Source organism: Podarcis melisellensis, assembly GCF_964234715.1.
Source record: "Podarcis melisellensis genome assembly, chromosome: 1".
Taxonomy (NCBI): Eukaryota; Metazoa; Chordata; class Lepidosauria; order Squamata; family Lacertidae; genus Podarcis; species Podarcis melisellensis.
Window position 1 is genome coordinate 79588363 of NC_138528.1, and position 15525 is coordinate 79603887.

Consider the following 15525-nt stretch of genomic DNA (forward strand, 5'->3'; position numbering starts at 1 on the left):
TTTAGAATTCTAAAGTGTTGCAAAGTTAACAAAAAGAAAAGGGGGAGCATATAGAAGAAAGGCAAACAACTGGAAACCACAATTAGTGCAACTCCAACTTTAGAATTAAGGCTGTGTACACACCAGGGTGCTAATGCACACGCGAGTTGTGCAGATTTGATTTTCCCCTGTGTGCTTGTTTCCCATCCACACTAATGGGTGGTTCTTTATCGGAAATATTTGTGAATTTTGTTGTCTCCCCCTACACACACACACACACACACACACACACACACAGAGTTACTACTTCCTTGTCCTCCAGAAGTTTCAGAAACCTAAAGTCCATTGTGGGCATACACACAGTTCTCTGTGCACAAACCCTTTAAGAAAAAAAAGGTTTGTCTGTGGAATGGTGCTATGAAATACATTCACCAAAGATAAGTTTCAACCATAATTCACAGTGGGGAAAACAACCCTTTTTATATATGAATTAAATACTTCTTTACCTGATTTGAGCAAACAGCAGTTTCAAAAAATAAAAATATATGTTTGTATGTCATACCCAGGCAGAGGGCCAACAGCCCATCAGGGAGTGCCTCACTAGTGCAAAGAATGGCTGGGCAGGCAGAGTCATGGGCATCTCCTGACTGTTCCCCCAAACACAGAAGGCCACCATGCAGCTCACAGGAGATTGTAAACGTGGAAGCGCATAAACAGTACATTTCATACCCAAGGCAGGACGGAGAGAGCAATTTGGGGGAGACGAATCTTGAGACATTGTTTTTCTTTTTCCTTCTGCCATTCTCTTCCCACCTCCTGTTCCTGCAAATGCCGTTTTTCTTTTTTATACAGCTGTTTTGCACAAAAGCAGTTCTGCACAAAACAGCTGGCTTAAAAGTTACTATGCACATGCATTTGGCCACAACTGGTGGCAATAGGCACACCACATCTTTTCCTTTGGGTCCGTGGAGTCAAAACTGTTAGTTTGTGCTCAGATGATGAGCAAATGGAAATATGGGGTATGACAATAGACAATGCCCAGCAAAAATTCTCATGCACACTTAAAAAACATAAATAAAACAGACTACTCACACAGTGTGCTTCAGTGCATCAATGCTTAGATAGCATGCAATTTTGTCCCCCCCCCCCTTGCTATGTTATCCATGGATTGGGAAAATCCAAATTAAATGGAGAAAAAGAACAGACTACCACTTGAAGGGGATGCAGGTGGCACTGTGGGTTAAACCACTGTGCCGCTTGGGCTTGCCAATCGAAAGGTCGGCGGTTCTAATCCCCATGATGGGGTGAGCTCCCGTTGCTCGGTCCCTGCTCCTGCCAACCTAGCAGTTCAAAAGCACGTCAAAGTGCAAGTAGATAAATAGGTACCGCTTTGGCAGGAAGGTAAACGGTGTTTCCGTGCACTGCTCTGGTTTCTCCAGAAGCAGCTTAGTCATGCTGGCCACGTGACCCAGAAAAACTGTCTGTGGACAAATGCCAGTTCCCTTGACCTTTAAAGTGAGATGAGCGCCGCAACCCCAGAGTCGTTCACAACTGGACCTAATTGTCAGGGGTCCCTTTACCTTTACCACTTGAATGAGGACTATGCGAAAAACATGCATGTTTTTGATGCATTGAATCTATTGTAATCTGCCATGTGGACAGACCCATAGTCTGTCCACTTCAAAACTAGTGGTATGTATAACAATTCATTTCTTCAATAGAAACTGATGAAACAGAACTATCTGTCCAGCACCTATCAGACATCTGGCTAGAGATAAGATGTCGCTTCAAGGGCATTAATAAGGTCTAGACAGTACTTTGAGATTTCTGAGGCAGGACCACAGGTTTTAAATAATAGGGATTGTACCCACTCCCACGTCATGCAGTGGAACTGAGTGGATTGTTGTGCAGATATAGCTCTTTGGATTACTCAGAGGTAATAGTCAGTAAATGGTTTAGAGTAGCTTCCCTTGTCAACCCCAGACTGTTTCATGCCAAGGCCAGCAGGGGCAAGTTTTCCTGAAATTCTTCTTTCTCACCTTGGTAGGTTTTCTTGGTAGGTTCACATGGGCAGAGAGTAATACCTTACTGCCATAAGGGACGCGGGTGGCGCTGTGGTCTAAACCACTGAGCCTCTTGGGCTTGCCAATCTGAAGGCTGGCGGTTCGAATCCCTGCAACGGAATGAGTTCCCGTTGCTCTGTCCCAGCTCCTAAAAACCTAACAGTTCGAAAGCACACCAGAGCAAGTAGATAAATAGGTACTGCTGTGTTGTGAAGGTAAACGGTATTTCCATGCGCTCTGGTGTTCCACTGCACCAAAAGCGGTTTAGTCATGATGGCCACATGACCTAGAAAGCTGTCTGTGGACAAACGCTGACTCCCTTGACCTGAAAGCAAGATTAGGACTGCAACCCCGTAGTTGCCTTTGAAGGGACTTAACTGTCCAGGGGTCCTTTGCCTTTACCTTTGCCTTTCTGCTGCATTCTTTCCCCCACACAACCAAAAACAAAAACCAGTGGGGCTATTGCCAATTGGTTCACTGTAGACGGGAATGATGGTGCTCTCATAGAACAGAGGGGCCACCATTCTGAATTCATCACACACACATTTGCTAGGCACGCTACTGAAGAGTGACACCATCACGTAGATGTGATTGTCGTCCTTGTAGAACAGAAGGTGGAGATGACTGCGTGTTGGCTGGCAGCAAACAGTGCCTACAGAACAGCATTTAAGCTATTTATAGCAGACGTTTTCTTGGTCTCCACAGCTTTTGCTGAGGTCAGTGAAGTGATCTGTGAACAATTGCTGGGCTTTATTTTGAAGCCAAGGAACACAAGACTTGGTGAGCGAGGCTTCTCAGTGTACTACAGACCATGATAGCCCCCGCATTTGCATCCTGCTTCCTCCATATTCACTTTTCATAACATTCCCAGTATCACTTTAGATTCGGAACTTTGGGCGTAAGCAAGGGCATCATGTTCAAAAGCTTACACCATTTAAATATAGTGTACTTAAGGGGGCAGGATTGGTGCTTTGCCTTTACCCTTTGATGTTTCTGGTGGGTTTGGGGCGGGGTTGCAAAGGGGAAGTGCTGAAGCATGATCCTCCCTTCAGGAGGACTGTACCATTTGGTACCGTGTTAGTAAGGCTATACCACGTGGTATTTCTGAACGTGAAACTCATTGAAGCACCTCCTGAAGTGGACTCTAGTCCACAAAAGCTTATGCCATAACTAGTCTTTACAGTGTCACAAGTCTCTGCTGTTTGTGCCACAACAGACTGAGCATTTCTACCCCTTTGTAAATCATTAGAAAGAAACGCCTTTAACTGGGCAGGGGGGTGGAATAGAGTGGCTCTGTAACAGAAAAATAAATGGCAAAGGAAGCAAACTGTTAACTTGCATGACTGCAAAACCATTTAACCTCAATGCAGATGCGATGAGGAGCCAGCACACTTTGCCATTTTCCTTTCACCCTTCACAAATGAAGGTTCAAAGCAAAGAGGTTGGTCTGCATCTTACACTGCCCTGTAAAGGTCATTTCTACTGGAGTTGACAGTGGTCCCAGAGCCAAATGGGAAGTCTCATCTTTAGCCAAAACTTTTTTTTTCTCTAGGCTGCTTTCAACCATTACTCAACAGTAGAGTAGAAACCACCTGGAAATCTGTTGTGAATAATAATAATAATAATAATAATAATAATAATAATAATAATAATGTGTTTGTAGCCTATTTATCAGTTTGAAATTCCCAAGGCATACACCAATAATCCTATAGATGTGTCGTATATGTGTCAATCAAATGCATGTATCATTTAGTTTAGATTGGTACATTGTTTCAAAAAGAAGTCCTGAAGCAATTTACAATACAAAGCAATAAAATGCAAAATATAAATATACAACAAAGGATCCGTTAAAACAATACAAATGTACTGGAAATGTTCATCCAGAAAATCATCCAACAACATAAAATAACCAAGAATAATATAAGAATAAACATGAAAAAACAGTCGCAAGGCTGTCCAAGTGCCCAGGAAAATAGAATATTCTGTCTGATGCCAGAATAATGACAGTCAGCACCAAGTGAGCTTCCCTGGAGAGAGCATTCCATAAGTGGGAAGAAGAGCTAAGGGGGGTTATTACAGAAAAGGCCCTTTCTCTCATTGTCATCCTCCAAACATATATTGGAGGCTGCAATCCTAGGCATAGGATCTTGCTGTTAAAATAGAAAAAACCCAAAATCCTCTAGTGATGTACAACAACATAAAATAGAATATTGAAATAATCAATAAAAAACACAGTTGAAAACTGGTATCAAACATATTTATTAAAAAATAAATAAATTGACACAATTATAAAACTCAAACGCAGGTAACTTCTATACATCTGAATAGGCTCGCCTAGACCAACATGTTTTAAGTAGGCCCCTGAAGGAATACAGTGAAGATGCCTGCCTGATGTCAACAGGCAAGGAGTTCCAAATGGTACGTGCTGCCACACTAAAAGATCAATTTCTTACAAGTTCAGAATGAGTGTTAAACAACACCTGTAAAAGTGCCAGTCTAATGGGCACATATGGGATAAGGTGACCCTACAAGTGAACTGGTCCCAAGCTATTAAGGGCTTTATATACTAACACCTTGAACTTGGCCCAATAACAAATAGGCAGAGGTGTTATGTGCTGATAGGCTCTCGCTCTTCCCCTCAGTTGCTACTGCCTTGCCCTCTGTATATTCTAGAAATGGTGCTCTGGATATACATGCAGCCATTCCCTTAATTGTGTACCTGGACCTTAAAAAAGTTGTTTTGTCTGTGGAATGGCACAGCAAAAACCTTCCACTAAAGCAAACATTTCAAGCATGTTTCACAGTGGCCAAAATTGCCTCTCTTTTAAAAAATTGAAGTACAAGTTTTCTGACCCACCAGATTGGCTCAAACAGATTTTCTTTTCAAAAGTACGTGTCTCAGGAGTGCCTTGCCAGGGCAAAGGCTGGTTGACCTAGTGGAGGCACAGGCACCTCTGATCTGCAGAACCTCCCTCTGAATACGGTAGCACTTCCTGCCATTTACCATCTAGGCCAAAGAGCAAGGTTGGACCTTCAGCTGTTTGCAACACCTTAAAGTGCTTATCTGCTGTTGGCCCTGCTGCTGCTGCACAGCTAAACACCAAGGCCGGAGAGTGCTTGCTAGGAACTGGATTATTAAGTAATTGTGAGTTTGGGGGCAAATTGCCATCAGTATGCTGATGACATTCGGTTTTGTTTCTCCATAATATCTGAATCAGGAGAATCTGTGTGGGCTCTGGACCAGTGCCTGGATGCAGTGATGGGATGGATGAGGGGAAATAAGCTGAGCTTGAATCCAGGCAAGGTAGAGGCCTTGTGGGTGAGTGGTTCCCATGTCTGAGAAATTTGTCAATTGCCTGGATGGGGTGCACTCTCCTTGAAGGAGCAGTCATACAGTTTGGGAGTATTTTGGGATTCAGCTTTGTCGCTGGAGGCCCAGGGAGCCTCAGAGGCTAGAAGCACCTTTTACCTGTTTTGACAAGGGAGACAGTTTTGACATGGCTGTTCCTGGGCTGGGAGAGCTTGGCCACAGTAGTCCAGGCATTGGTGACTTCAAGGTTGCATGCCTGCAGTGCAATGTGGGGCATTCCTTTCACCTGATCTGGAAGCTGCAGGTAGTGCAGAATGCTGCGGCACAGTTGCTGACAAGGGACAACAGATATAGTGCAAATAGTGGGCTCGAGCACCGCCCACAGTGTGGATGGGGAAACACTGAGACAAATTTAAACTTAAAGTGCTCAAGTGTCTGTGAAAGTGCACAAAAGTACGCATGCAAAAATGGGATCTGTATGATTCACATGCACATTAATTCCATCTACACAGTCTACCAGCAAAGTGCCAGTGTGAAAGCTAGTTAGCCTGCTCCTATTTATGGCCACCCCAGAGCTGGGACTGAATGCAAGAAGAGTGACAGTTCAGGTAGATTAGACCCTGGATCTATGACAGACATGGGGTGGTTTGCAAAGGGTGTTGGGCATCCAACTTGCCATCTTGGTCTTTGAAAGAGCAAGCAAAGAGTCAAGGCACTCAGATGCAATTAAGATGACTCCCCCCCCACACACACACATCTGAGTAGGCTGCTAAAGTTGTTGCTGGCATCTGTCTGTTTCGAGAGACAATGGCGTGTGCCTCTGGGGGTGAAGTCAAACCGCTGTGTTAGCAGCACTGAAGTAACCTCCCCAAGGTACAAGCCTGAGCAGTGTGTAGAGGGCAGGGACTATGCTGCCCAGGCAACGAGACCCCCCTCTTGGCTTCAGCGATGTAGTCCAAAGGAAAGCGGAGCAATACATTTGGCACCAGCTGGGCTGCAGGAGTTAGTGGAAGGAGGTATACAACTGTCTTAGGGACTCCACTCCAGATTTGTGTAGGGCTTAGTCCTTAGTCTTTTCTTCTCCCAAAGATATCCCACAAGGCAGTGGAGATTTAGGACCAGAGTATTCCAATTCCTAGATGGGTTATCTTTCCAGGTTGATGAGACCCATCTGCCCCTCACTTCCCTCTGCAGCATGTGCAGAAGCCGCCGTCTTGATCATTGGACCCACTATTGATCTGTTCGCTTAATCTTCTGGGGAAGCCCCTAACTCACTGAGGTCTAGCCAGCCAATCGAAGCCTTTCCCAGGGTGTAGCCACTGTCTGATGCTGACAGCTTCCAGGGTTTATGTGAAAGTGTGTAGTTGCATCCATTTAAATACCTGGGTAGTGTTAAATGAGATTATTCTGAGTCCCAACCCATATTATATCCATTTGTTGCAGTAATTTAGACCCTTTGGCTATGAATCCACAATGGCAGAGTCCTGGGAGCAGTCACTAATCTAAGCTGCTACAGTACAAGTATGGAATGCTGAGTGAAAGCTGAAGGTCATCTTGTCCAGCCAGATTTTATGAATCTCAATACTCCCAACTATTAGTATCATTCAGACCACAGTATGTGAAAAGCAAAGATAATAGACCAGAGTGCATCATGCCAGCTGTGTTTGTATGATCAAGTGAACTTGCATAAAACGAAATGTTCTTCTTTTCAGAGGAAGGGGAACAGATTTCATCTCCCCATGAAAATTACTCTTATGCATGCTCGGCTCAGCCCTTTTGAAAAATCATGGCAATATTATCGCAGCAAAACTAATTCTTATACTCAATTTCATTTCCATTTATTCACCTGACTTCCTGGCTGTAACAAGCTGACTGCAACCAATCCATCCAGAAATTTCAGGGTATGTTCTGGGATAGAAACAGCTTGAGGAGAGTTGGGTCCAAAAGGTCCAACCATGTCTACTCAGAGGTGCCCTACTGAATTCAGTGGGGATTACTCCCAGGGTGGCAGGGTTATGATTGCAGCCATAGTAGAGAGCAGGAAAGTGGCCAAGTTTTAACAGGCTCAGCTGAAGGACTTCAGTTCTTCAGAACTTCTGCTTTCCAACATTTTGGCTGTCATGGATTATTTCTCTCAATATTGGAGCTTCCGCATAATCTTCTTCCTGTTTACAGACTGGGCAAATGAAATGAGGCACAGATAGGCTTAGTCTTTCCTCAAGGTCAGACTGTAAGCCAGCAGCAAGATTTGAGCCAGAATGCAGCAAGCTTCAGGTGGCTTTGTATTTTAATATTGAAGCCAGGCACCTTGTCTGATTACTATCAAAGGGACTATATTATGATCTATTTATTAGACATCCTTCAATCTCTGAGGGAAAAGAGGAAAGAACAGATAATGATGCTCCTACCTGGATATATTTGGTTTCAGCATGCTGTTTGGCCTCTCACAATTCCTGCTATTTCTTGCTCTCTCTCACTCCACAAACATCGTGCTTATCTGATCTCCCCCCATACATGCAGCTCAACAGCTTCAAATCTAATTACACAGATTCCCTGCCCAGAGCTTTTTTCCCCAGCACCTTTTCCAGTCTTATGAGTGCACTGACCCATTCTGAATTCAGAGATGTGAAAGGTTTCACAAGGCGTGATGAGTAGCGGTGCATGCATGTCAGAGAGCGGGTACATCACACTTTGTTGGGAGAGGCACAGCACTTGAACTGGGGTCGTGGCACTGTTTCTTGTTTGCACCACCCTCAACAGCCTGGGGCCACATAGGGCAGCTGCTTTCAAACAACGGCCAAAAAAAAAAGATAAAGAAGGAGCTTGTTCCTGCTCAGATCTGAAAATCCCCCAGGCCCTCTGCAGAAATGAGCACAAAGCTGACACAAGTTTATAAGGGTCATGTTTCAAAGTGACTACCTGTGCCCTGCTGGTGGGGTTTCACACTGCCATGACATCGCTCAGTGCAGTCGCAGATTAAATTCGTCCCAAGGATTTAAGCATGTTCTCCATCCTGTACCACAGGGTGGATGGGGAAACATGGAATTCTCCCAGGAAATCCCTGAACTGAAAGTTGTAACAGTCATTGTCAATTTGCTGTATACCATATTTATTCGAATCTAATGCTCCCCCTTTTTGGCCAAATTACATTGCAAAAATTAAGATTCGATGGCACATTTACATTTGCCAGCAAATACTTTTTTTGGTTTCCAGGTTCTGAAAATTGAGGCGTGCATTAGATTCGATGGCGCATTAGACTTGAGCAAATACAGTATATTGATTCCCTTAGGGATCCCTCTTGTTCAATACTGATCCACTTTCAAATCAGGCATTAAATAAATGCTCCAGCCACTCTAGCTTGCTGCTTACATTACAGAATTGAAGCTCCAGTCGATATACATCTAGCGGCAAATTTTAAAAAGAAAAACAGCCCTGCCATTGTTTTGCATTGTCTTCTACAGCTACTGTTGCCCAGTATCAATCACCTGCAATCATTCAATGTTTCTAATCCCATACTAACTCATTTTTGCACAATTCCAACAGCTTCCACATTCAACAGAAGCTAAGATAGTCTCCTGCTGCAAAGCTATGCTGCTGTTAGTTGCTGAGAACCCCACCACACCTAACGGCTGTACCAACAATCTAGCAGCAAGCTAACATTCTGTGCAACACAGCAGCAAATTGTTCAGCTATTATGTGTGTTGCTGCTTTTTCAAACTAACAACAATGACACTTCCTGCAGCCATCTTTGTTTTCAAAGAATGATAATCATGAACAAATAGTAGCTATGAGATCACTAACCTCCATTCCTTGTTCCTAACCTGTACCATCTTTAAGTACCATCCAGCAATGAGTCACAATCGGTGTTAATTATGTGCATATCACAAAGTCACCAGGCAGTCTTGCCTTCTACACCAAACTTTAGGCACTCCTCATCTTCAGAAGTGTCATCTTAGCTCACCCTCATGCCTCTCATAGCAGCAGCAGCTTCTTAGATCAGTACCTGGGTGTAGTACATGGAATCACTACTTAATACAGAGCTGAGGTGACGTTAGGTGAGATATCCACATCACTGTCTTTCCATGTTAGACACCCACAGTTTCAGGAGAAGACTAACTTCATAATGTTGGTCTATTTTGAAGTTCATATTCATGTGGTTTATGGATAAATCGATGCCTCTGTAGGCAGATGAAGTTGCTGTTCTATGCAAAAAAAGAGGCCATAATGGCAACCTTGCTTTGTCTCCAGGATATTTGCACATTTAGACACTCCAAGGGCACAGTCTTGTGCAGCCCTTCCTACACAGTATCATGGTGATTCATCTGCTTCCAGTGCTCTCTCTCCCCTCTGAATTGTACCCAGAAAGCCTGAGGATTTAATGCTTTGTACAGCAGATAGATATTAAAAATCTCTTTTCATTGTAGTGCTACGATGCTGTTTTCTCTCCAGTTTCATTTCTTATGCTCTGTTCTTCTTTTTCTCTTTTCTGTCTGTCTGTCGTTTTTCAACCTGCCTACTGCTCACTGAACCTGGGGCCTCATCGCTCCCCTGGCTGGATCCCCTCTGGACAGGGAAGGCCGCATGGTGGTGTTGTCCCTTGTTTTGGGGCTTTCAGAACAGGACGACTTTGCCAATATACCTGATCTTCAAACCACTGGAAACCAACAGAACCAGAACTCTCAGGGGGACAAGAGGTATGAGTAGGAGACAGGGGCTTTCGGCAAGAGGAAAGAAAGCCTCACGAGGGGCTGTCCTTCATGAGAGTTGGAAGGCTGGTGCAGGAAATCAAGGAAGCTCCAGCGTTGGGCCTGGTGCAACATCTAAGCCAGTCTAGCAATATTCTTCCCTCCTGCTTGGAACCTCATTTCCTCCCTGATGGTCAGCTCCCTTTGGGAAAAAATGGCAATTCCTTTCGCAAGCGCGTACTCTGGTGGGAATGTATCCTCATATAAACCCTCACCATTTTACATCTCTTCAGCTCCATCCAGTTCCTTCTCTCTTCCCTGTCCAGTCCAATAGTAAGTGTGTGAGGAGTGTGCAGGGTTGGGCCAATACATTTTGCTCTCTGGGGCAAATAGTATCCAACCCACCCCCATCCCCACCCCACCGAGCTAAAGTGTATAATACCCAAAGCTGAGTGGCACCCAAGGCAGATGATTCCACAAGCGCCTCTCTGCCTTCCTGGCAGTAAATAATAAATTAAGGGTGGTGGTCAAGTGGACCCATTGCAATTAATGGACCTAGCTTAGTCGTGTTAATTAATTTCATGATTGCAAACAAAAACCATGTGTAGAATATATCACTGCTGCTGTCAGGTACATAAGATATTTGCCCTGGACTCCATGGCTACCAATATTGTGACTGGCCTCTTTTGGCAGGTCTGGAATTTAGCATTAGGAAGACTAATACATTGGGGACCCTGATCATAATACGGCCTATCTCAAACTACCTGGGTGCAGCACATCCTTCTCCTGAAGATGCAGTAGGCACACTGACACTCCTAATTCAGAGCTACCCTCAGGACCTGCAGGTTGCTCCCTATGAAGCAAGAATAGTCTCTCCTTCCTTGTTTTCCCCTTCCCATACACTCCCTCACTTGACTAATGGGATCTAACAGGGTCATATTGTGTGACTTACAAAATAGGTTCTCGGAGAGGAAGTGCCTAGCTAGAAGCAGAGGCCTCAAACACTTCCACATGTACGTTAAATTCCATCTTTTAAGGAGAGGAGGTGCGAAGGAGCAGATTTCACATGATCAGTGCATTAATTAACTGGCACCGTTCTCGCCTGCTGACTATTTTTACCTTGCTGAGGCTATATTTCACTACATATTTTAGCACTTTCCATTTGCTCATCCAATTGCATAGTTGATCCTTGCTTTTTCAACCTGCAATTTTAAGTAGTAGCAGGTGAATAAAGAGTCCTATTAGGCCATAACAATTCAGGGGGAGAGGAAGTACCTTCTACTGGCACATGCCCATTCTGTGCATATCCCATCTGGGAAAACCCTCTACCTCCTACGTAATCAGGCCGCCCCAGGCCCAGCTTGCTGAGAACATTCTCTCTTGTAACCAGGTTCAGTAATAAGAAACCTACATGTGTTTATTGCATCCATCACACAATGATTCCCATAATTTCAAGACAAGAAGGAGTTGGGCACATGGCCACTGTATGTGTAAGAGATGTTTTGCAGGGATTGGCTCTGAAGAGCCTTTTCCATTTCACATTGTTAGTCTGGAGGGAATCCCACGGAGAAAGAGCTGTGCTTTTGTAAGCTTCTTTCATGGTTAATATGAGGAAATGAAGGCTCTCCAGTTTGCCCAAAGCAGGGGGTTTAGATTCTTCTCACTTCTTTTGAAAGCTTGGCCCTCACTGTATATCATTTTCTGGGCCACCGATGGAAGGCTCTTTTCAAACCTAATTAACTTAATTTGGGGCGGGGATATAAGGGGCACTGCAGTCCAAAGGATGTAGAGGCAGCTGCAAGCCACCCTTCCATTGGCACCAAAGGAGACTCTTCCATTGGCACCAAAGGAGTGGTGGGAGGTTGCGATGGGCCAGATGGAGAGGCTCCCAGCTCACATCTGACCCCTGGACTACTAGCTCCCCACTCCTGCTTTAGTACAGGCATGCAACAATTGTCTTCCTAGACTTCCAATCTTCTATTAACTTCTATACAGTTTCACTGTGGGAGGAGAAAACTCAGAGCTCATACTGAAATTATTATTATCGTAATCTTGCACTTACGGCTGTCACATACCCTCCAACATTCCCCTGATGAAAATAGGGACCACACGTCTTTTGGTGTCACACAAGTCAGGTGGCTCGTGTGAGAGTGCAGCACCAAAAGACACTTTGGGGTGTTGTGTCCTGACTTGTGTGAGAGCACGGCACCACTGCAAATGCCAGCACCAGCTCATCCCTGGGACATTCTGGAATCAAATCAGAAGCCAGGATGGCTTTTGTAATTCTAGGAATGTTACCGGAAAATAGGGACGATTGGAGGGTATGTTGTCAGTTTAATCTGGAATGTGTCCTTGTGTCGTGTCTCAACAAATAACTTAATGGAGAAATTTTGGTGCCACAGGCCCAGTCAGACAAGGAAACCTAAACCTAATCCCAAATGTTGTGCAGATCGCATGCAGGATAGCAGAATCAATGGAGATGTAAGGAGATATGAACTGTTCATTTGTCTGTGCCTCAGGAACTCAGCATCTCTCAGAGCTTCCTGTCTTCAGTTCCTGTATCTGATATTTAGAAAAAACACAACTTTCTGAATCAGAAGAAGTCATGGTTACCACCTGCCTTTCTTGTTTTCCTGTGAGGCCCTTGATACTTTACTGAGATTCAGGAAAACAACTTCCCACGTATTAGTTTGGTCCCCCATCTCCTTGGTAATGCATTCAGCTCTGATCGCAAGCTGCTCCACTGGTCACACCATTCCTTTCCAAACCACTGCTCCCCCTCTCTCTGGAGGCTGACAGTGTGGGAAAGAGTGATGTGATCAGCATACCCATCTATGATCAGAGCCTAATGCATTACTAAAGCCTCCTGCGATGGAGCAGTGGGGATCTTGGCAGCTACCACCAGACTCAGTAATGTCTGAATTGGACATCTGTCTCAAGCTCTGTCTTCCAACCTGTTCCCCTCCCTGCCTTCCTTGTGGAATATTGTCTCTGCTTCTTCCCTCTCCACCTGTGGTCAACTTCTCCCTTGCTTCCTCTGCACACTCGCCATACTGCTTCTTTGCTTCCTTACGCCTCTCTTCCACATTCTCTTGCCTCTTTTTATTTGCCCGCCTGCCCCCCACCCACCTTTTCTGCCTGCCTGGCCTATGGAATGTTGATGATTGTACAATGATTGCAGAGGGGCTTGTGATGCAGTCTTTGGGGGCTTGCTGTGAGGGAGGGAGGGATTGTTCTGGTTGCATTGAAATCCCTTTTACCTCAGTCTCTCCTCTCCTCAGCAGTGATCACACGATGTTCTGCCATCCCATACCCCAATGTAATATATCCTCACCCTCATCCTCCTTGCACTTTCTCCTCTTCCTTCTTCTAGCCTTGCTGCTCTTGTTGCTGCCTGAACTTTCCCCCTTGTCAACCTCGGCAGCTCCAGTCCAGTGCCTTGTTCTCTGTGTGTGGTGGCTGTTCCTCCTCTACGAATCTTTGTGGTTTGTGTGTGTGTGTGTGTGGATGTGTGTGTGTGCATATGGTTGTGTGTTTCTCTCCTGCTACACTTTTCTCCACCCTCTTTCCGTTCCAGCAGGAGGCATCCTGCAGATCCTGGGATGAAAGGCACCCTCTCTTCTTTCTTTCTTTCTTTCTTTCTTTCTTTCTTTCTTTCTTTCTTTCTTTCTTTCTTTCTTTCTTTCTTTCTTTCTTTCTTTCTCTCTCTCTCTCTCTCTCTCTCTCTCTCTCTCTCTCTCTCTCTTCCCTCTCTCTTTCTCTCTCTCTCTCTTTATTCTGTGACTTCTGCAGCACTCACCAACTCCCAGACAGCCTTGCAGCTGATCCAGTACTCTGGGGTTGCAAAAATAACTCTGGATTTGTCATACCTTCTGACAGTCAATCACACACATACACACACACACATTTGCTCTCACTTTATTTTTAACTTTTTTTCTTTTTTTGGTCTCCAGCTATTCTGGTCTCCTTTATCTGTGCATGCATGTGCTATTCTGTATGTCAGTGTACACCCAGCATCTTTGTATGTGTCAGTCTGCCTCAGGGTGTAATCTTTATATCTAGAATTTCCCACCCGAGAGTCTGTCCCTCTGCATGAGCCTGATGCTTGTTGATCTATTTATGTGTATGTGTATTGCTGTATTTATTGATGGGTATCAGTGTGTTTGGATCTTGTGTGTGATGTGTCTGCATGTCAGCGTGCCTGGAGATGCGCATGTAATGAGCCATTACATAAGTCCATTGGCATATGCTCGTCTCTCTCTTTGTGGTTATTATATCATCTTTGTGATATGTCAAGAGGCTATCTGTATATAATCAATGTCTTTGGGTTTTCCATCTTGGTCAGCATCTCCTTGATATTATTTGTCTGCCTCTGAACAATGCGTGTCTGCATTTTTCTTAGGCTTTCCTCCTCCCCCTGCCCCCACATCCTATAGAAAACTTGTGTGAATGAGGTCCAGCTGATCAAACTTAATCCAGAAACTGTCCATTATTGGCAGGTGTCATTCTTATCATGAAGGGCTCCTCTCTGCATCTTTGGAAACCTTGATTTTTCAGAGTTCATTTCTGAATGCATGCTGAGAGCCCTCCACATGTGCAGTTAAGCTCAGTGAAAGAGCCCTTGCTTTGCATACGAAAGCTTCCAGGCTCAATCCCTGGCAGCTAGCTCCAGTTCAAAGAATCAGGGGGCAGGTGATGAGGAGAAGTCTTCTGCCTGAGGCCCTAGAGAGCCACTGCTAGTCAGATCAAGCAGTGCTGGGAGAGATGGATGAGTAGTCTGATGTGGTATAAGTCAGCTTTCTATGTCTTTTCAATCTTCAACATGAATGTGCATAGACTGAGAGAGGAGTCTGTTACCACAGTGTTGTGCGCGTGCGCACGCACATACACATGCACGCATGCACGCACGCACGCACAGAGAAGGCTAGAACGACAAGCTTATGGGCAATTCTTTTTTCTTCAGGCCTTTTCATTAGTTACATTGCTGCATGGGGTGGGGAGTGGGACTGTGTGCTGATTTCCTATCCTTTCCTCAACAATAGCTTGACCTATCACTACCCCTGGGCTTTATGACAGAGTGAGAATTTGAGTCTGGCTCTCCCACGTTCAACCCCAACATTCTCACGGCTACGGTGTGAACAAACTTGCTCTACCTCCAGCAACCTACAGGCAGTGGTGGAGGAAGGGGGGTGCGGGGGATGTGGGTCACCCCAGGTGTCATCACTGAGGGTGTGTGTGACAAAATGAGTTTGGTTTTTTTAATTGGGCTTATGAAATTTTATAGGAGTGACGTGGTGGCTTAGGTGCCTGCAGGTCCTGCACTGCCTGAAACGGCAGTGTGGGACTTGCATCTGCCTACTGCCTCTTCCTCAGCCGCCCTACAACTGAGGGGGAAGCGTCAGAGAGGTTCACCACACCCCCATGGGCAGCTCACCACGACCCCACGGGCAGGGATCGCCCCGCCCCCAGCTGCAGGACACGCCCCCCC

At 45.1% G+C, this 15525-nt stretch overlaps 1 protein-coding gene across 5 annotated transcripts in view; it reads left to right on the top strand.

Moving 5' to 3' along the window:
* Positions 1-15525, top strand: part of SYT7 (synaptotagmin 7) — a 219492-nt gene that overhangs the window by 168661 nt on the left and 35306 nt on the right. For 3 of the 5 annotated variants that reach the window (XM_081930603.1, XM_081930604.1, XM_081930605.1), the window contains one exon: positions 9924-10046. The exons of the other annotated variants lie outside the window; for them this stretch is intronic. In XM_081930603.1, coding sequence (XP_081786729.1) covers positions 9924-10046 — 123 coding nt within the window. The remainder of the gene's footprint in view (positions 1-9923; positions 10047-15525) is intronic. 5 annotated transcript variants of the gene reach the window in all.